The sequence below is a fragment of the Cnephaeus nilssonii genome (genome assembly GCF_951640355.1).
Source record: "Cnephaeus nilssonii genome assembly, chromosome: 13".
Lineage (NCBI taxonomy): Eukaryota > Metazoa > Chordata > Mammalia > Chiroptera > Vespertilionidae > Cnephaeus > Cnephaeus nilssonii.
The window spans coordinates 40,069,045-40,094,703 of NC_137084.1; the positions used below are offsets into that span (position 1 = coordinate 40,069,045).

General features: G+C 37.3%; 3 protein-coding genes across 3 annotated transcripts; 1 reads left to right on the forward strand and 2 right to left on the reverse strand.

The window, feature by feature from the left end:
* Positions 1-6,028: 6,028 nt before the first annotated feature.
* LOC307110103 (olfactory receptor 52N5-like) lies at positions 6,029-6,993 on the forward strand (the record flags this gene model as incomplete). Its single annotated transcript, XM_079789150.1, is given in 2 exon segments — positions 6,029-6,143; positions 6,146-6,993. Coding segments are annotated over 2 exon segments (963 nt in total).
* Positions 6,994-13,053: 6,060 nt separating this feature from the next.
* LOC307109558 (olfactory receptor 56B2-like) lies at positions 13,054-14,013 on the reverse strand (the record flags this gene model as incomplete). The annotated part of the gene is made up of 1 exon (XM_079788370.1): positions 13,054-14,013. One exon carries the CDS (start codon positions 14,011-14,013, stop codon positions 13,054-13,056), a length of 960 nt encoding a protein of 319 aa, XP_079644496.1.
* An 8,921-nt stretch (positions 14,014-22,934) lies between these two features.
* LOC307110104 (olfactory receptor 52N4) lies at positions 22,935-23,909 on the reverse strand (the record flags this gene model as incomplete). The annotated part of the gene is made up of 1 exon (XM_079789151.1): positions 22,935-23,909. One exon carries the CDS (start codon positions 23,907-23,909, stop codon positions 22,935-22,937), a length of 975 nt encoding a protein of 324 aa, XP_079645277.1.
* Between the last annotated feature and the right edge of the window lie 1,750 nt (positions 23,910-25,659).

Genomic DNA, 25,659 nt, shown 5'->3' on the forward strand with positions numbered 1-25,659 from the left:
CTGGTCATATCAGCATCATGGAGTCTCCTTCCTCCACTACCTAAACTGCATTTAACACTTCCCCCTTCTTTTTCTCCCTTTTTAAAGCAGTTTGCCATGCTCTTTGTTTTCAGAAGTCTAAAGAGTGATATAATACAAGTTTTCCTTGATCAACTACCCTCTGACTCAAATTTCTTCTATTTAGTTGCACATTTTCTGTGCATCTTGTATATTTTTTCTTTTGTTACCCAATCTCACCCTGATGCCAGATATTTTAAAATTTCCACTCATGATGATATTGCTCAGAAAAATTGCACAGTACTGGTTGGGAACCTTATTTAACAACACTTAGTGGTATCTCTGGGGATTTTTCAAGCAAAAGGGGAATTAATATTTATTTATGGCTCCCAGATAAATGTCCCATAGGTCTCTGATAGGAGAGGAGGTAAATTTAGCTTTGTTGAAACTACACCTGTATATTAAAATATACTGGTATTTGAGCAGGGGGAAAGTGACCTTAATTATTATCCTCAAATTTTAACAACCTCTTTTAGATAAATATATGAACTGTGTCTGATATCTATTGAAATATAAACCTGGAATTGTATCTAATTTCCCAGAACACTTCAATTTCAGTTTTATAACTTTTGCTATAATTTTACCTATGTAGCATGTATAGGTCTCAAAGCTTTCTCAAAATGTTTAATAAATAATTTCAGGATCAGCTGTACTAGAAACTTACTAAAATATAGTTTATTTAATACATTTGTATACTATGTTCATTTGAAACATTGCACTGTTAAATGCAATGTTTTCCCTCTACCTCAATATAAATACAGTTTTACTTAAAGTTGTAAATATTTTTAGTGGATCTTGATCAAGTCTAAGGAAATATAGAAGACTGGACTGAATGTTTTCAATAGTGAAGGGATTTGGGGGAAGGAAGCAGAGAACAACATGACAATTTAATATCCCTTGGGTTTGTCGAAGTGAGTGAAGGATATATTGGAAGGTGACAACAGTGAGAAGGAATCTGGTGAAATGGTACATCTTTCTTCTAGAACAGGCAGCTAAAATGGGAAGAAACCCAGCAGATCTAGATTTTTATTTTGCAGTGAATGGAATCATTCACTAAAGCACAAAAGATAAAACAAAACTAGCTCTATACCACGGAGCTTCTACCCATAGTAAATTTTCAGTTAATAAAAGTACAGGAAGTACAGCTTCGTTCCAAATCAGAGTTGCAATAAGTGAAAAGCCTAGGCAAGCCTTCCTCTTGAAGTATGCTTCATTTCAAGATTACTAGCATTGGGTAAAACATTAATTAAATGACCTAAACAATAAACTAGCAGATGGCAAACATGCTCCAAGTTTCTTAAGGTAGAAAAACTTTGAAATATACTTGCTTAAAATATTTTTATCTGATTTTCTAATTAGAAACTATAGTAAACATGTATACATGCTTATAAATATTATGATGTAAGAACTCATAGGTATGAAAGGTGAAATGAAATCTGTTTATCTATTTTTTAAAAAAACACTGGCATTATCTTATTTGATTTTCTTTTTTTTAATATATTTTATTGATATTTTACAGAGAGGAAGGGAGAGGGATAGAGAGTTAGAAACATCGATGAGAAAGAAACTTTGATCAGCTGCCTCCTGCACACCCCTTACTGGGGATGTGTCCGCAACCATGGTACATGCCCTTGACCGGAATCCAACCTGGGACCCTTCAGTCTGCAGGACGACACTCTATCCACTGAGCCAAAACAGTCAGGGAAAAATCTGTTTATCTATAAAAATTCATGCATGGAGGGTGGGTTCCCTCAGCCCAGCCTGCACCACTTGTTGAGGTGATTAAAAATGTCCCTCCCCCCACCCCTGCCCATAGCTCCCCTCTACCCAGTTCCCACCCCATCCCAAGCCCTCATCAACCTATTGTCTGTCTATAGGTAATGCATACATGCATATAAGATCTTTGACTAATCTCTTCCCTCATGCCCCCACACCTCCTTCCCTCTGATAATCGTCAGTCTGTTCCATTTCCATGCCCCTGATTTAATTCCATTCACCAGTTTATTCTGTTTGTCAGATTTTTTTATTCATTTGATTTTTAGATTCACTTGTTGATAGATATGTATTTGTTGTCACTTTGTTGTTCATATTTTCTATCTTTACCTTTTTCTTCTTTCTCTTCCTAAAGAATACCCTTTAGCATTTCAGATGATTCTTGTTTGGTGGTAATGAACTCCTTTAGCTTTTTCTTGTCTCTGAAGCTCTTTATCTGACCTTCAATTCTAAATGATGGCTTTGCTGGGTAGAGTAATCTTGGTTGTAGATTCTTGCTATTCCTCACATTGAATATTTCTTGCCACTCCCTTCTGGCTTGCATAGTTTCTGTTGAGAAATCAGCTGATAGTCATATGGGTGCTCCCTTGTAGGTAACTAACTGTTTTTCTCTTGCTGCTTTTAAGATTATCTCTTTGTCTTTAGCCATTGGCATTTTAATTATGATGTGTCTTGGTGTTGTCCTCTTTGGATTCCTCTTGTTTAGAGTCCTCTGTGCTTCCTGGACTTATAAATCTATTTTTTTTTCACCAGGTAGGGGAAGTTTACAGTCATTATTTCTTCAAATAGGGTTTCAGTATCTTGCTCTCTCTCTTCTTCTGGCACCTCCATAATTTGGATGTTGGTACAATTGAAGTTGTCCCAAAGGCTCCTTACACTATCTTCACATTTTTGTATTCTTTTTGCTCTTCTGGTTGGGTGTTTTTGCTTCCTCATATTTCTAATCATTGATTTGATTCTCAGGATCCTCTGGTCTACTATTGAATCCCTGTATATTATTCTTTATTTCAGTCAGTGTATGCTTAATTTCTGACTGGAACTTTTTTTTTCTTTTTTTTTTTGCATTCTCAGTAAGATCTTTGAAAGTTTCACTAAGTTCCTCAGAGGTTTCTAAAAGATTCTTGAGTAACCTTATAACTGTGGTTTTGAACTCTATATCCAGTTGTTTGCTTTCTTCCATTTCTTTCATTTGTGACATGTTTCTTTGTCTCCACATTTTGGCTGCTTCCCTGTGTTTGTTTCTATGTTTTGGGTAGCTACTAAGTCTCCTTGAGTTGCTAGAGTGGCTTTGTGTAGTAGGTATTCTGTAGGCCCAGTGGCTCAACCTCCACAATCACCTGAGGTGGACACTCTTGGTGCACCCCTTTGTGGGCTGTGTGAACAGTTTTGTTGTAGTTGAGCCTTGATTGCTTTTGGTGTCACTGGGAAGAATTGACCTCCAGGCCAATTGGTTGTAGGGACCAGCTGCAACTACAGTGGGAGAGGTGCTGTGGAGACACCCTTATGGAGCAGGACTTGCTTCAGTGGGGCTTTGGTGCTCACTGAGTCTGCCCCTTGAGTGTGTTACTTATGGATGTGAAGAGTTGTAATCTGGTATGGTCTCACACTGACCACTGGGTACACTGGCTCTTGAGTCTCCAGGGAGGTGCAAAGTCAACCACTGCCTGGGGCCACCCAGCAGGAGCTACAGAGAGATCTGTAGATTCCTCCTCTTGTATCAGGTTTGGAAGTGCCCAGACAAGGCTCAGCTGTGAAGGGAGGCAGGCTGGTGCTGGTGCCTGGCCTTGGGCCTTTTATTGATAGGTTTGGGGCTTCTTAACAAAGCTGCAGCTTGTTTGACAGAGTTTTAGCTTGAGAAAGGACAGACTGTTCATATGCAAAAGCCACTGCACACAGCTTGGGTGGGGTTGTAAATTGGGTGGGGCGGGGTCTCAGGAGTCACCAAGGCAGAACAAACAGAAATGGCTGCCAGTCAGCCCTGTACTGGGGAGGTCCCAACACAGGAACAATGACTACTGCAAGCACCTCCATCTGGAAGAAAGCCCCTGACAGTCCAGTTTCTCCCTGTATATGTCTGAGTCCCCCAGAGCCTTGCCTCATTGCTGAAGCTCAGAGGAAGTGGGAGCTTGTAAATTCTGTTTGTGGTGCCAGCCTTTCAAGAGGAGCAGCTTGGTCTCCAGCAACCTGTGTGTCACTCAGCCTCTATCTGCACTGGTTTTACAGTCCATAGATCTTACTGCCTGTAGGAACTTATTTCTCTAGCTCTGGAACCTTGGGCTTAGGGTCTGGTGTGGGACTGGGACCTCTTGCTTTCCTGGGTGGCCTCTGCAGAAACAATATCCCTCCCAATTTAAAAGTGGCACACCTAGGTGCTGGACCAGCCTGTCCGTGCCTCTGCAACTCCTACCAGTCTCAATGTGCTTTCTTCTTTACCTCTCTACTTGTAATATTTCCACTCAGCCAGCTTTCTGGCAGTTCTGGATGACAGTTGTTCTGTATTTTAGTTGTAATTTTGATGTGGTTGTGGGAGGCAGCAAGTATAGGCATTTACCTATGCCACCATCTTGGTTCTCTGAAAATTATTTTCTTGTTGGCTATATTTGAAGTCTTGAGAGTGGACATTATTCTAAGAAAGAGAATAAAGAGGGAGTCCAGAAAATATGCTTTTTCCAAATTGTGTTAAGACAAAATACATGAAAAGAAAATAGATGACCTCAATGACTTTGAGGGATTACAGGGTTTTTATTTTTTCTCTTTGATGGGACAATTGAGCTAGATTGAACTTCTTGACCACTGTTTGTGCATCTCATATTCATATAGCATCTACATTTGCATTTTGAGTTAGTATATCCAATTCCAGAGGATACTAACCTAGGTGTAAAATAACTTTTGATTATTTTTCATAACTCTTTCAGGTAGCTATCATTAACCTCACATTATATATGAGTGACTGATGCTTCAAATATGAAGTCCTACAATTGGTATGGAAAGACCTGAACTTTGAATAAGATCACATTTGGTTTAAATAATCATAATCTTCACAAAATGCAATAAACAAATTTCAGGCAATTATAACTTGTTATTTATAAGCCATATACTCTGTCAAACCAGGATGTAAAGACATTACATGGATGTTAGAGTCATATATGAATATCATTTCTGCCCCTGAATCTAATTTTGTAATGTCCAACACTATTGGATCTCTCTGTGCCTCAGTTTCTTCTTCTATTTGGTGATAAAAGACAATTACAACTTTGTAATTATGACTTTAAAAATTACATTTAGGCTGTTTATAAAACTTTTAAAATATTACCTGTAATAGAACATCTTATCTAATAATAGAGTAACATGTAAATTACCATCACTCCGCTATGCCCACGATTGGGCGGTGGGAGGCTGGGGGGAGGGACTCGGGGTGGCCTATCCGGCCATTGAGAGGCATGGATCTGCTGCCACTGAGGGGGGCTACCCTGCTGTTGAGAGGTACAGGGGGCGGGCCTCCCGCCCCTTGTGCCTCTCAATGGCCAGATCCGCGGCTGCTGAGGGGGCCTGCCGCGGACACCCAGCTGCGCCTCTCAAGGGCAGGGTAGCCAGGTGTCCACTCCCGCCCCCTGCGCCTCTCAACAGCAGGGTAGCCCCCCTCAGCGGCCGTGGACCATCAAAAGTGGGGGAGCTGGGTGCCTGTCTGCTCTGGCACCAGGCACCCAGCTCCACCGCAAAAAGCGAAAGTGTGTAGGGGACCCTACATGTGCATGATTCAATCATGCACTGGGCCTCTAGTTATTCAATAAATGGTGTGTTTTCAGTCTCTATTATTAAAAATTATTAATGTGCCCTGACCGGTTTGGCTCAGTGGATAGAGCATCGGACTGTGGACTGAAGGGTCCCAGGTTCGATTCCAGTCAAGGGCATGTACCTTGGTTGCGGGTACATCCCCAGTAGGGGGTGTGCAGGAGGCAACTGATCGATGTTTCTCTCTCATCGATATTTCTAACTCTCTATCCCTCTCCCTTCCTCTCTGTAAAAAATAAATAAATAAATGAAATACATTTTAAAAAAATTATTAATGTCATTATAAATACAATTTTATTCCAAACTTAATTTTGCCTTCTCAAGGATGATCTGAATTAAATTTCTTCTTAATTTCTTCTCAGAATAAATACTTCTGGAAAACTAGCATTCGTCTACTGAATTAGTTATGCTGGCTTCCAACAATTCATATGTGGCTCCAAAATCTTTTATTCTTGATGGAATTCCTGGTCTGGAGAGAGTACATGTATGGATCTCCCTCCCATTCTGCACAATGTATATCATCCTCTTGTGGGAAACCTTGGCCTTGTGTACCTCATTTATCATGAAGAGTCCTTACATCGTCCAATGTATTTCTTTCTGGCCATGCTCTCCCTCATTGACCTCTTTTCCTGCACCACCACTCTACCCAATGCACTCTGCATCTTCTGGTTTAATCTCAAAGAAATTAACTTCAGTGCCTGCTTAGTTCAGATGTTCTTTGTCCATGGGTTCACAGGTGTGGAGTCTGGTGTACTCATGCTCATGGCTCTGGACCGCTATGTGGCTATTTGCTACCCATTGCGTTATGCTACCATACTCACTAACTCTATCATTGCCAAAGCTGGGCTTGCCACCTTCTTGAGGGGTGTGTTGCTAATGATTCCCTTTCCATTCTTGGTAAAGCGTTTGCCCTTCTGCCAAAGCAATATTATCTCTCACACATATTGTGACCACATGTCAGTGGTGAAGTTATCCTGTGCTAGCATCAAGGTCAATGTCATTTATGGTCTGATGATTGCCCTCCTGATTGGAGTGTTTGACATTTGCTGTATATCTGCATCTTACACTATGATCCTCCGTGCAGTGGTCAACCTTTCATCAGCAGATGCTCAGCAGAAGGCCTTCAGCACCTGCACTGCCCATATATCTGCCATTATCATCACCTATGTTCCAGCATTCTTCACTTTCTTTACCCACCGTTTTGGAGGACACACTATTCCCCCTTCTCTTCACATTATTGTGGCTAATCTTTATCTTCTTCTTCCTCCAACTCTGAACCCTATTGTTTATGGGGTAAAGACAAAGCAGATCCGTGACAGTGTCATAAAGCTCTTCCGGGGTGAGAAAGGAACAAGTATTCAGGACAACTGAAATTAGATAGAAGAAAAATTAATGAAAAACAACAAAAAGAAACCCATGAATGACATCCTGTGTTTACTCATACTCATATGTGCTATCATTTATTTCCCCTGACCTATCTCAGATGTATGTTTTCTGCAATGATCGTGGAGAAATTTATAGTTATTTCTGGATTTATATCCTGGTGCCTTTCTCTTATTTTTTTCTCCATCACCAGTTAATCAGGTCATTGATATGGGGCCACTACAATTTTCTACAAATATATTCATATAAGATATTTTACTAACCTTTTGAGAGAGTTCCCAAGTGTCTCATCTATGTTTGTAATTCTCCTTATAAATAGATATAAAGTGAAATGGCTTCTCATGCAGGAAATTCCAGCCTGGGCAGTCCCTCAAGCCAAATTCAGCTTATAAAGTATGCTCAATATATAAGTAAAAATGGCAATCATGGGTTTTAAGAGGATGACATTTAGTAGAAATCATGTTGTAAAAAGCTGTGCAGATGAATTTACTCAATAAATAGAGAACATGTCTAATATATACGTTAGTCCTCAAAAATAATTTATTTTTCATCAGTTATTTACTGATATAAGAGTTTTTCTCTATTATATAAAATCACTTATTAAGAATACCATGGACACTTACATAAATAGTTCTCACAACCACTGGTTGTGTGAAAACATCTTGGACATAGCCTCTCCACTATAATCTCTCAGTTCAATAACATCTCTTTACTTGCTCACTGATCATCAGTGATCTGTGTCCAGTTCCCTCCACTTTTACCTCTGGAACATCTTATGTAGCACTTGAGGTATTGTTAATGGATACATGGGGGCCTCAAGACCATTTTGGGAATCTATAAAGTCACAAAAATATGTTTTATGGTAATATATTAGATTTGTTATAGCTACTTTTAAATCAATTAATAAATACTTAAGAGTCTGATCAAGAATTTGAATAGGGTTTGGCCAGCGTGGCTCAGTGGTTAAGTATTGACCTATATATCAGGAGGTCATGGTTCGATTCCTGGTTGGGGCACATGCCTAGATTGTGGGCTTGATTCTCAGTGTGAGGCATGCAGGAGAAGGCAGCCGATCAATGATTCTCTCTCATCATTGATGTTTCTATCTCTCTTCCTCCCTCCCTCTCCCTCCCTCTCTGAAATAAAAATGAAAAATAAATAAAATTTCACACCCCAGGCAATATTTTTTAAAACAGAATTTGAACAGGAAGGCTTCTGGTCAAAATGGCAGAGTAGGTAAATTCTATGCTCATCTCCTGCCACAACCATATCAAAGTTACAACTAAACTATAGAACAATCATCATTGAGAACCATCTAAAGTCTAGTTGAACAGAAGTCCTATTAACAAGAATAAACAGAAGAAGGCATGACAAGACTGGTAGGGATGGAGATGAGAAAAGTTATGGTCTCACACCTATATGTGGCAATTAAAAATCAGGAGGAATATCTCAGCTGCAGTGGTCCCACCCTGAGGAATGAGGGGTTCCAGTCTCATACCAGGCCTAAGCCCAGGATTCTAGTGCCAGGAAGAGGAGACCCCATAACTTCTGGCTGTGAAAACCAGAATAGATTGTGGCTGAGTGAGATGGAGGGCTGCTGAGACCTATGCATTTTTCTTAAAGGATCTATGCTCAACCTTATTCAGACTCACTTTCCCTGAGCTCCAGTTCTGGGGCAGCAGCTTAAAAGGTGCCAGGCACATACAGGGAGGAACTTAATTGTCTGTGTTCAGAGTGAGGGCTGGAGGTTCACAAATCCTGAATAAGCAGTATCTGGCCTTAGCGTTACATGTACCTCTTGCTAAGCAGACCCAAGCTGGACACAAGTGGCAGCAGACCTCAGTTCAGTGCTTAGCCTCTCCCAGGCACCTTCAACTCCAGTACATTTAGAAACCTTCTCCTTTGTAATGCATACCCAGTGGCCCTGAGCAGGGCACAGGCAGCAGCTGACCTTGGCCTGCACCAGAGCTCCTCTCAAGAGGTATCAGAACCAACACACATGGCATCCAGCTTTAGATCACACAAGAGCACCGTCCAAAAACCTTCACAAACAACACCATCAAAAGTGGGGACTGGACAGGTGCCTGAGACCCATAAAGCAAATCTTCCTCAACACTCCTCCATTGTATTCATGGCCAAGCCTCATAACCAACTAACATGAGGGTCAATCCCTTCCACTGATGTACCAACAAAAATCAAAGCTCAACTACACCAGGAAGGCACCTGGAGCACCTGGCTCAAATGACCACAGAGACTACACCACTGGACCCATAGGACATCTACTACCTAAGGATATTATACCAAAACTAGGAGATATAGCAGCTCTACATAATATGTAGAAACAAAAAATGGAGGTAGCCAAATGGAGGAGACAAAGAAATATACCTCAAATGAAAGAACCGAACAAAACTCCAGGAAAAGAACTAGGTACATAAAGGAAGACAAGCAATCTAACTCTAACCGATGTAGAGTTACTTATACTATTATGCTTAATGATCTCAGTAAGAACTTCAACAAAGAGATAGGAAACTTAAAAATGGAGAAAGAAAACATAAAAAACAACCAATCAGAAATGAAGAATACAATAACTGAAATGAAGAATAAATTAAAGGGAATCAGCAGTTGATTAGATGAATCAGAGGACCAAATCAATGATTTGGAAGTAGGATAGCAGAAAGCACCCAATCAGAACAGATAAAATAAAAAAAGAATTAATAAAAAATTAGGATAGATTAAAGGGCCACTGAGACAATATCAACCGTACCTACATTCACATTATAGGCACACCAGAAGGCGAAGAGAAGTGTAAGGAGTTGAAAACCTGTTTGAAGAAATAATGACGTCAAACTTTCCTAACCTGGTGAAGGAAATAGACATACAGGCTCAGGAAATGCAGAGAGTTTCAAACAAGATGAACCCCAAAAGGCCCACACCAAGACACACTGTAATTAAAATGCCAAAGGTTAAAGACAAACAGAGAATTTTAAAAGCAGCAAGAGAAAAGTAGTTAGTTACCTCACAAGGGAGCTCCCAGAAAACTGTAGGCTTATTTCTCAATAGAAACTTTGCTGGTCTTCTGGGATCGGCGCTGGATAGTCAAAGTGATGAAAAGCAAGATTACTCTACCCAGCAAGGCTATCATTTAAAATTGAAGGACAAATAAATTGCTTCCCCACCAAGCCAATATTACAAGAAATGTTAAAGGAATAATAAAATGACAAAAACCACATATCTATTAATCATTTACTTTAAACATTAATGGTTTAAATATTCCAATAAAAATATAGAGTGGCTAAATAGATAAGAAAATAAGACCCTTATATATGTTGTCTATAAGAGACTCACTTCAGATCAAAACACATAGACAGACAAAATAAAGGGGTGGAAAAAGAATTTCATGAAAATAGAACCAAAAAAAAAAAAGAAAGAAAGAAAGAAAGAAAAAGGTGGGTAGCAATACTTATACTAGATAAAATAGAATCTAAAACAATGACTATAATAAGAGACAAAGAAGGACCCAGCAATTTCACTTCTGGGCATTTATTCAAAGAAACCTAAAACACTAATTTGAAAAGACATATGTACATTGTAGCATTATTTGCAACAGCCAAGATCTGGAAGTAACCAAAGCATCCATCAATAATGAATAGATAAAGAAGTGGTACAAATACAAAATGGAGTATTATTCAGCCATAAAAGAGTGAAATCTTGCCATTTGGGACAACATGGATGGCCATTGAGAGTATTATACTAAGTGAAGTAAGTCAGATGGAGAAAGACTAACACATATTATGTGGAATCTAAAAAACAAAATAAGTGAACAAATGAGACAGGAACAAACTCATAGACACAGAGAACATTTTGATGGTTGCCAGATGGGAGGGGGTTTCAGGAATGGGTGAAAAAGAGGAAGGGATACAGATTGTTAATTAGAAAATAATCATGGATATTTACATCATAGGGACTATAGTCAATAATATAATAGCTACATATGGTGTCAGATGTGTTTGAGATCTATTGAGGTGATCACTTCATAAGTTATATAAATGTCTAATCACTATATTGTACTCCTGCAGCTAATATAATATTGTATGTCAGTATTTAATTACAATAATAATTGTAATAAAAATATTTTTAAAATAAACACTTAAAAATTTTCTGTTTTAATTTTGAACACAGTTCATATTTATAGATATAAACCACAAAAATAAATTCTCTTTGAGTTGTCAGTAAAGCTTAATATGGTAAATTGTAGCAATTTTAAAGAAAAATGGTATTAATTTCTTTGTGAGTTTTTTTTAAGTTCTTTATTGTTTAATGTATTATATGTCTCCTATTTTCCACATTGACCTCTCCCTGGCCACCCCCAACCCCAGCACATTCCCTCACCCCAGCCCCCCTGTCTGTGTCCATTGGTTATGCTCATATGCATGCATACAAGTCCTTTGGTTGATCTCTTACCCCGACACCCCCGCCTTCCCTCAGCATCTTTGTGAGTTTTTACAATTTATATTTCATTGCTCATATTTCATTTAGACTCTATTTCCGCCAATTTCTATCTTTTCCAATTTATCAGCAGCATGTTTACAATCTATGTCAATTCAACTGTTAAAATTGTGTCAGGGTAAATTAACAAAAGACAGAAAATAAAAAACAGATTTCAGTTGGCTCTAAAATGACTTACAGAAGCCACCATACAATATTGGATTAAATTGAGAGGATGGCTTCAAGTAGATGAAGCCTCCATGAAAAAGTGAGAACTCTGGGATAGAAGAATAAAAGCCATTAGAAATGACAAGAAATTTATTCCTGAGCATGACCAACACATTTTGGTTGTAATCATTAAGAATTTCTAAAGAATAGCACAATCATGGCATTGGCTATATGAAAAAGAGTCCTGACAATTCTTCATTCATAATGTTTGCTATACTAGTATATGTTAGAAACAGTGAAATTATAAGAGTGCATCCCCTCTAAACATAAATTACATTAAATGCTTTATTCATTTTGCTTTCTTATTTCCCACATTCCTCAGTAACATTTCTGATCTTTCTGGGAACTGCCCTTTCAGTGCTTCCCTGTTTATCAACATGGTACCAAAGACAGTCACCTTACAATTACACAATTCCTAAAGCACTGAATAATTCTAAATGTAAGTCAAAAATATGAAAATATAAACTCTTTTAAAGTTTATTAAATTGTAAAGATATCTATTTATGTTGATGTTCACAAAGATTCTTTTCTAGACATTTGCATTGCAATATTTAATTGTACAATAAAAGTGTACTATTCTCATGATTTTAAATACTTTTTTACTGGAATTCAAATGCATACTTATTCCCCTTATGGAAGTAACATATGAAGGATATGGCTCTTGGACAATGGTTAATTATTTCAGAAAGCATTTCCCAAACAAATCTTAGTAATAAAAATGCTTCACTGCCATTTGTAATAAGAAAAATAATTATTCCAATTGATTATAAAATGTTTTGAACTAATGAATAATCAATTATGGCAATAAGTATTTTCATTCTTGTGAACTAAGAAATAGAGAAAGACATTACAAAACAAAAAAATGGGGGGGGGGCAGAAGAGGCATAGAAAGACAAGATATATAAAACAAAATAGTATTTCATTGCATTTCCTTTATATTCCTTGACAGTACAGGCAACATAATGTTACTGACTTTGATTAAGATTTTGTTGAAAACCCAAAACTTCAAATGTGTCACCATTTTTTCTTTCTTTGTTTTTAGATTTATTAGGGGGACATTGGTTAATAAAATTTTATAGATTTCAAGAGTACAATTCTATGATACATCAGCTGTGTATTGCATTGTGTACCCACCACTCAAAGTCCAATATTCTTCTGTCAACATATACTAGTATTTGACCAACTTTATGTTTTAGTTGTTGCCACTGATACGTTATAATAACTGAAAGCTGAAACAGTGCCACTTTTCTTAAGTTCTTCTGCCATTAAGAACTTCCTAGATATTACATTGAGTATATATCTGGAGAAATGAGAAAAATAAGCATCCTCTATGCATTAGTTGTTCTTGATGTGTACTTTAAGACCCTTATATAAACCCTGCCTTAGCTCCTTGTTCTTGAGAGCATACACCATGGGATTGAGGGCAGGAGGAATGATACTGTGCAGTACATTGAGTAGCACTGGAATGGTGGGAACTGCTTTTTTTGCACTATGGGTGATGGAAATAACAATGACAACTGTATAGAAGAATAGGATCAGAATGAGGTGGGATGTGCAGGTACTTAAGGCCTTGGATGCAGCTTCTGCTGAATTCAGCTTCAGCACAGAGTGAAGTATCAAAGCATATGATAAAATAATCAAACCCAGGTCACTTCCCATGAGCGTCCAGGCCAGAAGAAGCTGGTAAATGCTGTTGATGGTTCTATCATCACAGGATAGACTAGTGACACTGAGATTAGAACACAGACAGTGTTCTATTTGGTTCTTGGAGCAGTAGTGTCTCTGAGCAGCCAATACAGGCACTGGAATGGTACTTATGGTGTTTCTGAGTGCCATGAACACAGTTGCTTTGACCACAAAAGATTCAGTAATTATTGATGAGTAGCGTAGTGGTCGACAAATAGCTACATATCTATCTATAGCCATGCATACAAAGATACCGGACTCCATGCCCACAAAACAATGTATGGCATACATCTGCAGGAAGCACTCAGGAAGACTGATGGCTTTAGCATTGAACGATAAGATGGCCAATATCTTGGGCATGATAGTGGTAGCCAGCCCCATGTCTACCACAGCCAGGATGCCCAGGAAATGGTACATAGGCTGGTGCAGTGTTGTCTCTTGATAGATGATGATCAGGATAAGGATGTTGGCACTGAGAGCTAGGAGGTAGAGCAGAGCCAATGGCAGGGAGAGCCAGTGTTGCCAGCTGTGAATGCCTGGTAATCCCATCAGAATAAATTCAGAGACCTGGATCTCAGAGATGTTGGAGGCTTTGAGATTTTGGAACATTCTTTAGTAAGAGAAAAAAATATTCAAGGTTACCATTCTGAATATCTATGACCATATTTAAACAAGAGTATTCGAGGATTAAGATTTTTAAAAATTATTATTTTCTTTGTTTATTTTCATGGTAATTCTTTTTATTTTTTAGTTAAATTTATTGAAATGACAATGGTTGATAAGATTATATGAGTTTCAAGTGTACACCTCTAGGATACATTATCTGGATATTGGCATGTGTTCCCACCACTCAAAATCTCTTTCCGTTATCATGTATTTGACCCTTTTTAACTTTTACCACCTCCAAATCTCCTTTCCCTCTGGTAAACACTTCATTGAGATGAGGATTCTTTATTATTAATCTTGATTATTCTCATTCTGCACTATCTTTATTGGATATTTATAATGAGGCAGAAACTGTAATAGTGCATTTTTGTTAACACAATCATCACAAAAACTCTATAAGGCAGGTCACATTATCTTCATCCTCTTATAATTATGGGTTAGAATATCAGAGATATCAGGGCCTTGTTCATTCCCTTCCATATTGTAAGTCATGAAAACTGGACAACACGAAAGTGACCTGATGTGTGACCTTGCCTCTTACCTTTAGTTTGCTAAAGGATGACTTTATTTAGGGCCTTAATGTATAGAATTGAGAGTAAAGAAATTTATGCATGGAAACACTTAGATAACAGATCAGATCAAGACTATTGAAAAGAACTTATTTTAAGAACATCAACAGTTTTGAAGAATACATCAAAAATATTAATGTTACAACAGTGGTTGAATCAGAGATATGAAGTGTTTATTGACTCAGCTGTTAGCCCTGTTTTATCTCTATTCACAATGAAGGTTGAAAGATTATATATTTCAACAAGCAACTATTTTGGAAACAGCAAAGTGACCCAAGGAAGACATAATTATAATGCTCCTCTAAGACTGATGTAGTATCATCACAAACTGAGTCAAGCAGTAGTGGACAGAATAGTAACGAAGCAAAAATGTGTAGGAGCTCAGGAAGTTTTTCAATGAGGAAAAGGCAAAGGCTCTTAGACCTGAAGCATGATTAGCATTCTGCCAGATTAGAGTTCTCTACTGTTGCTATTTGCTATTCATTCTCACACTACACTGCTTGTTCTTAGCTTGGTGATTTAGCAACCCTCTATTTTCTTTTGTGCACTCCCATCACTGAATCTAGGTAAAATCATTATCTTTGTTAGGAAGTCTCAATTCTCCTTCAAGGAGGGTAGAAAGTCATCCTTTAAATCTTGTTAATAAGAAGTAATTGGAAAAGTGGCAGGTTTCATAGGAAAGGAATATATTTGTTGATGGATCAATCCCTTTATTTCTTTATTGATTAAGGTATTACAAATGTGTCCTTATCTCCCCATTGTACCGCCATCCCTCCACTCATGCCCTCACCTTCCCAGGTGTCTGTATCCATTGTTTATGCTTATATGCATACATACAAGACCTTTGGTTGATCTCTCTCCCTTAGTCCACCCTCCCCTGACTTCCCTCTGATGTTTGAGCATCTGATCCATGCTTCTCTATCTCTAGATCTATTTTTGTTCACCAGTTTATGTTGTTCGTTATAATCCAGAAATAAGTGAGAGCATGTGATATTTATCTTTCTCTGACTGACTTATTTCACTTAGCATAATGCTCTCCAGCTCCATCCATGCTGTTGCAATTGGTAGGAGTTCCTTCCTTTTTACAACAGCAGTCAATCCCTTTTTTAAAAGTGTAACATGATGGTATTATAAAACCTATTTATATTCTTAAACCAACCACAGTTTATCCAAACCTCTAATATTGCAACATATTGTACTTACATTTCTATTTGAAGTTTTTACCAAGACATTTTGCACATATTAGATCTCAACAGATGTTTTTGAATGAATGTACAAATTAATGTAGAACTAATTCTATTTTCATAATAAACTTTTAAGAATTATTATATTGTAGTGTAAGCAATATGTGTTCTGGAAAGAATAAGGGGAATCACCTGAAGAAATGAAGTGATGATGTCTATTTCATGAATCAACATAAAACCTAAATTTCTAAAGTAAATAACTTTCTCTCTCTTAAAATAGATAAATCAAAAGGAATTTTCAAAAGAGAGGAAATTGAATAAGTCAGCTCACAATGAATATGTTTTGGTTTGGACAATAAGGATAAATTAATTAAAATATACTGCAAATTGGTCATATTTCACAGAGATTTTAAATTCAAATTTATGCTATCAGTACATACATGTAAAAATTAAAAATATATTTTAAATAATTAAAAATGTGCAAAGCAAACCATACACAAAGTATGCATAAAGATTTTTTGGTGAAAGAGAATTATACTAAGAAAAAAACAATTGGCTCCAAATCAGTTGGGAATTATTAATGTCAGACAAAATGGAAGTTAAATAAGTAATGATTGGATCAAGATCACTTTGAGAAACTGTAAATGATATGATTGAATTAACAGTGGAGTTTATGCTGATTGCATTAAATTGTTTCATCTCCAGGGTTGCTAAGGTTTTCCATCAGCAAAATAATAGAAATACTGAAATTATTTTTTTCACTCCATTAGTTCATGGTGGAAATTTTAAAAATTGTACACGTAAATCAATAGCAACTTATTAGCTAACCTTCAATGTCCTTGTACAGTTTAACATTGTCTGTTCTCTATTCTCATTTCCACGCCTCATGGCTTCTCACTAGATGATCTTCAATTTTACCATTCAAGGTCTTTTGTCAATAGGATAGTGGGTTCCTCCAGATGGGTTTTGCCCTATAACATGGATGAAACACGCACAAATAATTCTGTCTAGAATAAAAGCAAATAAATTAGATTCTTATTCAGAGATCAATGGGAGGGCAGCTAAAAAGCATGAGTGTTCTGACCAAAATTGAGAATCGTTCTCTAGCTGTTCCATTTCTTGTGAATCATGGTGGTGAATCATACCTGACTTCCACTTTGACAGAGCCAATAATCCCTGCTGGTTTGGCAAAATAACAACAATGTTTATATTCATAATGGAAAGAGACACTGAATTTTATTCTGAAAATTGGGGAATTAACATTCTCGAGCCCCCCTCACCTATCTTTTACAACACTTATGCCTTCAAATGTGTGTATGTAATTAAATCCATGGATTTCTAAGACTATAATCAATTCATAAAAACTCTACAATTAATCTTAGTACTAACTACAACAAAAATCTTAAGTAGTCCCACTTTTGTGTGCCCTTTAATACCTGAGATTCTTGGTAGAGAAACAGCGGGATGAATGCAATTAGGTCAGGTGCTCAGGGTTTTGTTTAAAAAACATCATGACTGCCATATATATACTTGCACGGCCATTAACCTCTAACTCCCTTGACAACATATTATTGAGCTGAGTTTTTAAAGAAAAATGTGTTGTAGATATCCAGGGAATGTTATGGAATATTAGAGACATGGGTGCTGGTTTAGAAATCAAGCTAAACACTATGGGATGAGGAAAAGAGTGGAAGTTTTAAATTCTTACTGAATACTTTATGATCCACAAATAAGAGAATAATTTCATGCATGCATCCATATCAGTGTGCTTGTGTGTGAAGAATTATATCTGGGGGTGGGGAAAAAGAATGAACAAGAAATTATAATGAAAGTTGGTGATTTTAATCTTTATGAAAGAGTTTGTTTCCTTCTGAAAGAATGTTTAGGACACAAGTGGAAAGAACTTACAATGTTTCAGAAAGTTTCCATCACTGTCACACATATATGTTCTCCTATTTATTTTTCTTTCAAAACTTCAAATTATTATGCATACATATATGTCAGGATTATCTTGATGCTCCAATTTTGAGATTATAATGGATAGTGATTTTTGCAATAATTATAAGATACTATTTTATAAGACTTTAATTAAATACTAAGAGTCATCCTATATAATAAAAAGCCAGCAACCATAATGGCCAGAGCAACTGATTGACCAGTCACTATGAGGTGCATTGACCATCTCTTGGTTCCTCCCCCACCCCAGCCTGCAGGCTCCGATCACTGGATGGTGAATGGGGAACCATGAGGAACTGGGGTGAGTGGCAGTGGGAAGGGACTGGGGACTGGCAAATGGGAACAAGATGGCCCTGATTGCAGGCTAGGCCTAGGGACCCTACCCATGCATGATTTCATGCACCGGGCCTCTAGTTCCTGCATAATTTTATTAATTGGAAAATTTTAAATGATTAAGAAAGAGATAAATAGAATTCATAATCTATATGAAGAGGTATCTTCTGGTACACTTCTTTTTTTTTTTTTTTAAATATATTTTATTGATTTTTTTTTTTACAGAGAGGAAGGGAGAGGGATAGAGAGCTAGAAACATCGATGAGAGAGAATCATCGACCAGCTGCCTCCTGCACACCCCCTACCAGGGATGTGCCCGCAGCCAATGTACATGCCCTTGACCGGAATCGAACCTGGGACCTTTCAGTCCGCAGACCGACGCTCTATCCATTGAGCCAAACCGGTTTCGGCTGGTACACTTCTTTATATGCCTTTGTTATACAGTATGTTTTTTAGAAAGATTGGGTAATACCATACTAGAACAAAATTTCTGCCATTTTCAATTAATGTTATACCATAATCACATTCAAAACAAGATGGTCCGATAATACTATGATTAAAAGTACATCATGGGTGTCTACACAATTTCTTTAAACATTTTAATATTCTTAGACATATGTATTCTTTTATTTTACAGAAAATTATACAACAAATATATATGTAGAAAATACTTTAGCAGTGTTTTTTCTACTTTATCTTTTTTTTTGGGGGGGGTGAAATGCACATCAAAAAATTGCCCATTTAAACCATTTGAAAGTGTACAATTGTCTTTCAGTATTTTTGCAATGCTGTACAACAATCATTGCTATGTAGTTTTAGCACAATTCCATTACCTCCAAAGGAAACCCCATAGCCATTCATCAGTCATTCCTTAATGCCCTTCAGCTACAGCTCCTGGCAAAATGTATTTGTTTTTCAGTGATGAACACTTCTTTTAAAAAATTGAAGTTCTACTTGAATTGATACTTTGAAACAGTTTGGTATTCATCCAACTTTATTCATTTCATCTTGTTTAAAAGTAATAAACATGTCCTAACCGGTTTGGCTCAGTGGATAGAGCCTGGGCCTGCAGACTGAAAGGTCCCAGGTTCGATTCCAGTCAAGGGCATGTACTTTGGTTGCAGGCACATCCCCGGTAGGAGATGTGTAGGAGGCAGCTGATTGATGTTTCTCTCTCATCAATGGTTCTAACTCTCTATATCTCTCCCTTCCTCTAGTAAAAAAATCAATAAAATACATTTTTTTACAAAAGTAATAAACATTTATCTGCTTCTTTAAATGAAATTATTTTATTTTATTTTTATTGAGTGTATTCATGTATTAGGGTGACATTAGTTAATAAAATTATATAGGTTTTTTTAAAATATATTTTATTGATTTTTTACAGAGAGGAAGAGAGAGGGATAGAGAGTTAGAAACATTGATGATAGAGAAACATCAATCAGCTGCCTCTTGCACACCCCCTACTGGGGATGTGCCCGCAACCAAGGTACATGCCCTTGACCAGAATCGAACCTGGGACCTTTCAGTCCGCAGGCTGACGCTTTATCCACTGAGCCAAACCGGTTTCGGCTATATATGTTTTTTATTTTGTTTTATTATAAGTCCTTTGGTTGATCTCTACCCCTTACCTCCATTCTCCCCTACCTTCCCTCTGAGGTTTGACAGTCTGATCAATGTTTCTCTGTCTCTGGATCTGTTTTTTGTTCATCAGTTTATGCTGTTCATTATATTCCATAAATGAGTGAGATCATGTGATATTTATCTTTCTCTGACTGGCTTAGTTCACTTAGCATAATGCTCTCTAGTTCCATCCATGCTGTTGCAAATGGTAAGAATTCCTTTTACATTGCAGCATAGTATTCCATTGTGTAGATGTACCACAATTTTTTAATCCACTCATCTGCTGATGGGCACTTAGGCTGTTTCCAAATCTTAGCTATGGTGAATTGTGCTGCTATGAACTTAAGGGTGCATATATCCTTTCTAATTGCTATTTCTAGTGGTGGGAATGTAGACTGGTACAGCCACTGTGGAGAACAGTATGGAGTTTTCTCAAAAAACTAAAAATGGAACTTCCATTTGAGCCACTTCTAGGAATATATAGGCTTCAAGTTGTACAATTCTATAATACATCATCTGTATATTGTACTTTGTGTTCACTCTCCCAAGTCAAGTCTCCTTCCATCACCATTTATTCCCCTTGATACCCTCTTCTATCACCCCCCTTACTCTCCCCACACACACAACTCCCTTGCATTCTGGTAATCACCATATTGCTATCTGTGTTATGAGTTGTTGTTTTTATGCTTAATCCCTTCACTTTTTTCACCAGCCTGGCACCTTTCCACTTCTGACAGCTGTCAGTCTTGTCTCTATGTCTGAGTCTGTTTCTATTTTGTTTGTTAGTTTATTTTGAAATAATAAATTAAATCATATGGTACTTGTCTTTCTCTGACTGGCTTATTTCACTTAGCATAATGCTGTCCAGGTTATCCATGCTGTCACAAAATTTAAGTTTTCCTTCTTTTCTTTTTTTTTTTCAACCAAGTAGTATTCCACTATGTAAATATACCACAACTTGTTGATTCACTCATCTACTGATAGACATTTGGGCTGCTTCCCAATCTTGGCTATTGCTAATAACACTGCAATGAACATAGGGGTGCATATATTCTTTCAAATTTGTGTTTCAGGTTTCTTTGGATATATTCCCAGAAGTGGAGTCACTGGGTCATGAGGCAGTTCCATTTTTAATATTTAAGGTAACTACATACTGCTTTTCACAGTGGCTGCACCAATCTGTGTTCCCACCAACAGTGCACTAGGGTTCCCTTTTCTTCACACCCTTGTCAACACTTTCTGTTTGTTGATTTATTGATGATAACCATTCTGATATGTGTGAGTTGATATTTCATTGTGGTTTCAATTTGCATTTCTCTGATGAATAGTGATGTTGAGCATTTTTTCATGTGTCTATTGGCCATCTGAATATCTTCTTTGGAGAAGTATCTATTTAGGCCCTTTGCCCATTTTTTAATTATATTGTTTGGGTTGTTGATTTTTTTTTTTTTGGAGTTGACTTTTATAAGTTCTCTATAAGTTGTGGGTATTAATCCCTTATCAGATGTATCATTGGTGAATATGTTCTCTCATTCAGTGGGTTCTCTTTTCATTTTGGCTGTGCAAAAGCTTTTTAGTTTGATGTAGTCTTGCTTATATATTTTTTCTTTTGTTTCCCTTGCCTGAGGAGATATATCAGAAAAAATGTTGCTATGAGAAATGTCTGAGATTTTATTGCCTATGTTTTCTTCCAGAATTTTTATGGTATTGAGTCTAACATTTATGTCTTTAATCCGTTTTGAGTTTATTCTTGTGTATGGTGTAAGAGGTGGTCTAGTTTATTTTTTTGCATGTATTTGTCCAATTTTACAGCACAATTTATTGAATAGACTATCTTTGCTCCATTATGTGTTCTTTTTTTTATTTGTTTGTTAATTTGTCCCCACTCATGTGTTTTATATATACAGCTAGAGGCCAGGGCCTAAACAAGCAGTCGGACATCCCTCTTGCAATCCGGGACTGCTGGCTCCAAACTGCTCGCCTGTCTGCCTGCCTGCCTGATAGCCCCTAACCACCTCTGCCTGCCTGATTGCCCCTAACTGCTCCATGTGCTGACCTGATCGACCCTAACTGCTCCCCTGCTGGCCTGATCACCCTTAAACGCCTCTTTCTGCCTGCCTGATAGCCACTAACTGCTTCCCTGCTGACCTGATTGCCCACAACTGCTTGCTCCCTGGCCAGACTGATCACCCACAACTGCTCCACTGCCTGCCTGATGGCCCCTAACTGCCTCTGCCTTGGCCTCCGCCACTGCAAGTTTGTCCAGAAGGACATCTGGAAGGTCATTTGGCTTTCCAATCTAATTAGCATATTATGCTTTTATTAGTATAGATAGTTTTTACATTTGGTGAAGATGTAACCTCTATTAACCTCACCCTCCAGATTATATGCTTTCAAAGACCCTCTTGAAGGAAATTGAATATCAAATTAGTTTGCAGGAAAATAACATACCTGATCTGGAAAGGGGAGATGTATTTAGCATAATAATAATAATAAGATGCCCAGAGATTTCAAACAGATTAACTTAATGACTTTGTAGGAGTCTTGCTTGTTTCTCTTTCAGAAAGAAGTCATTGAAGAAAGGTATTTTGATACTGATTAAAAATATATAGCCAATATTTTCCAGAGGAAAGTAACAACTGTCTCTCAGTCTGTAAATTATAATCACTATTTGGAAATGAAATCATCTCCTTCCACTTTGTATATCTATCTAATATATATATGGCTAATATGAAAAGCATCCTCTCAGGAGCTCAACCTGTAGATTGGAAGTTCTATTGCTTTCTATGATGTGCACTGACCACCAGGGGCGACACAGAACAAAGGGAGGCCCTGGTTGGCAGCCAGAATGAAGGCCCCAGCCAGAAACTGGAAGGCCCTGATCAACCCTGATTGCTGGCCAGGCCTAGGGATCCTACCTGTGTACGGATTTCATGAACTGGGCCTCTAGTTTTTAATAATTAATGAATAATTAAGTTTGTTCAAGGAATGTGAGTTAATTATTAGACTAATATTTCAATGGAGTGAGAAACAAAAATAATTCACAGAAAGGTTGGTAGGCTGTCCAGTGATGTTGAAATTCTCAAGACATATTTAGAAAAGCACCATTCAACATGCTTCATTTCTATGGTCAAAGTAGTACTTCTCAAAATATTTTATTGGCTCCTGTCTAAATAGAAGCCCTTCTCTCTCCTGGAAATTACCTCTTTAATATGCTATGGGATTTGATATTTTTAGAACCTGAAAGGATCCTAATGATACAGTCTCGTATCTGCTTGGTTTTTACCCCATAGACAACAGGATTCATAGTGGGAGGTAGGAGCACATAAATATTGGCTATAATGATGTGGCAAGATGGAGGTATTGTATGACCCCCAAAGCGGTGGGAAAAGAAGGAAAAGAAAGCTGGACTGTAGGAGAAAACAATGGCACAGATGTGGGCCGTGCAGGTACTGAAGGCCTTCTGTTGAGCATCTGCTGAGGAGAGGCTGACCACGGCCCGGAGAATCATGGTGTAGGAAATTGTAATGCACAGGATGTCAAAACCTCCAATCAGAAGGGCAACCATCAGACCATAGATGGCATTGATCTTGACATTGCCACAGGATAACTTGGCTACAGACATGTGGTCACAGAAAGTGTGGTATATTATATTGCCTCTGCAGTAGGGAAGGCGCTTGGTGAGGAAAGAAAAAGGAATAATAAGCAATACCCCTCTCAGGAAAGTAACAAGCCCAACCTTTGCAATAACATTGTTGGTGAAGATAGTTGAGTAGCGCAGAGGGTAACAGATGGCTACATAGCGGTCCAAGGCCATAAGCATAAGCACCCCAGACTCCATTCCTGTGAAGGTGTGGGTAAAGAACATCTGGACCAGGCATTCATCAAAGCCAATTTTCTTAAGATGAAACCAAAAGATGCAGAGGGCTTTAGGGATTGTACTAGAGCATATGACAAGGTCAGTAAGGGAAAGCATGGCCAAGAAATAGTACATGGGCTTGTGCAGTGAGTCTTCATAGCGGATGAGGTAGAGGAGCCCACAATTCCCAAACATAGCTACAACATACATTGAGCAGAATGGGAAGGAAATCCATATTTGTATGTCTTCAAGTCCTGGGATTCCATTAAGAATAAATGAGGCTGGGTGCAGGTATGTTTTATTCAGCTGTAGCATGATCAATTAGGCTTAAAATTTATGTGGGATTTTTTCTAGAGTAAGAAAAAGAAAAGAGAAAATATAATTTATGGTTACTATGTAACTTTCACCGTATGTTTAAAAATTTTCTAGTGCATTTTAATGATCACACAATCATATTTTTTAAGTTCCATGGAGTAGCTTTTTTTTGTTTGTTTATTTGTTGCTCATTTGTTGATCAGTTCTTCTGTTCATTCAATCAATTTTTGCCTCAATTAGGCTAGTTTCTCCAGTAATATTTGTCATTCAAAAATATGTTATCTTCAATTTTTATTATTTTATCACTTGTTCTCTCTGACCTTTTGGGTTTACATTTTTATAACTTCTTAACAATGGAAACTATTTTAATTGGGTTCTAGTGGGAATCAATAGAAATGTAATTTTATAATTTTACTTCTGACCACACAGTAAATTTATTTCTCATCCAAAAGAAAAATCAATTAATCCAAAATTCTGCACTTACACCAAAATCTTATTTTCAAGTTAACTAAATATTTGGGGTGAAGAAATCGCATCTCATTCTTTTATTAATCTCTTTATTTCTCAGAAATATTTATTGAATACCTACAATGTGACAATATCAGGACACATTTTCATCTTTTAAGACTAGACACATTTTCATCTTTTAAGGAGCTCAGAATTTAGTGTAGAAATCAAGATACATACAAATAATCACAGTAAATGTAACAAGAACTAAAACAGAAGTCTGTACAAGACCCTAAGTGAGCACCAGACTATTGACTATGTTAAAGAAAAAGGGTTTGATACCTATTTTGAAGAAAGACAAATTATAAGGATACTTATTTGTAAAAGGATTTCCAGGGAGAAGAATCAACATGTAAAAATATGAAAATCAAAACAATCAAGTGTGTGAGAATTCACTGGTGTGGTGGGACAAAGTCATAAGCTAAACATTTGGCCAGGAGCTAAATCATAAAGAATCTTGTAATTATCAAATAATAGAAAATTTATTGGTAATAGAGAATAAATAATTCACAAGAGTCCAGAGGGTCATAAATTAACTTTATGGTGCTTAACAGTGAAGTCAGAATCCTCTTTCTACCCTCAAGGAAAATATCCTCAACCTCCACCTCCACCCCCATCAGTGAGGGTAAAAAAGGGAAGGGAGAAACATTGAGATATTGTAGTCTCTGCCCAAAAGGTAGCAAAATAAGAATTCATGGGAAATTCATGCAGATTAGAATGGCAGATAATCCTTTAGAAAGCACAGCAACAAGAAATTTTATGTAAGTTTTCTGCCCACTAGCATGAAAGGAACTCTCTGACCAAATTTCCCAAACAACCCAATTGGCTTCCATTAAACACCTTCCCAATACTCCTACAGTTAGTTACCAGAAACAGAAAATGGTGTATCTGATTTTCCATAAAAGCATTTTCAAATAATGTGGTGGAAATGCCACCAATTTGTTAGTACACCTAAATTTGATAACTAATTTTTTAATTCACTTAACACCTTTGAGGGTTTTTTGGCCTCTCAAATGATCTAAGATCAGGAATTCAAAAAAAGTAGTATCTTAATGAACTATATGGATCTTAACCTCATTTTTCCAATTCCTAAAATAAGCATATGGAAAATGTATGTGACTTCCTTAAAAAACAGATTGCCCATCCTTTTAAATGTGGATGAAAATGCTTTTGCAAGAAATATAGGATCCAGAAACCAAATATTGATACACACATTAAACCATTTAATTTATGACAAAGGGAA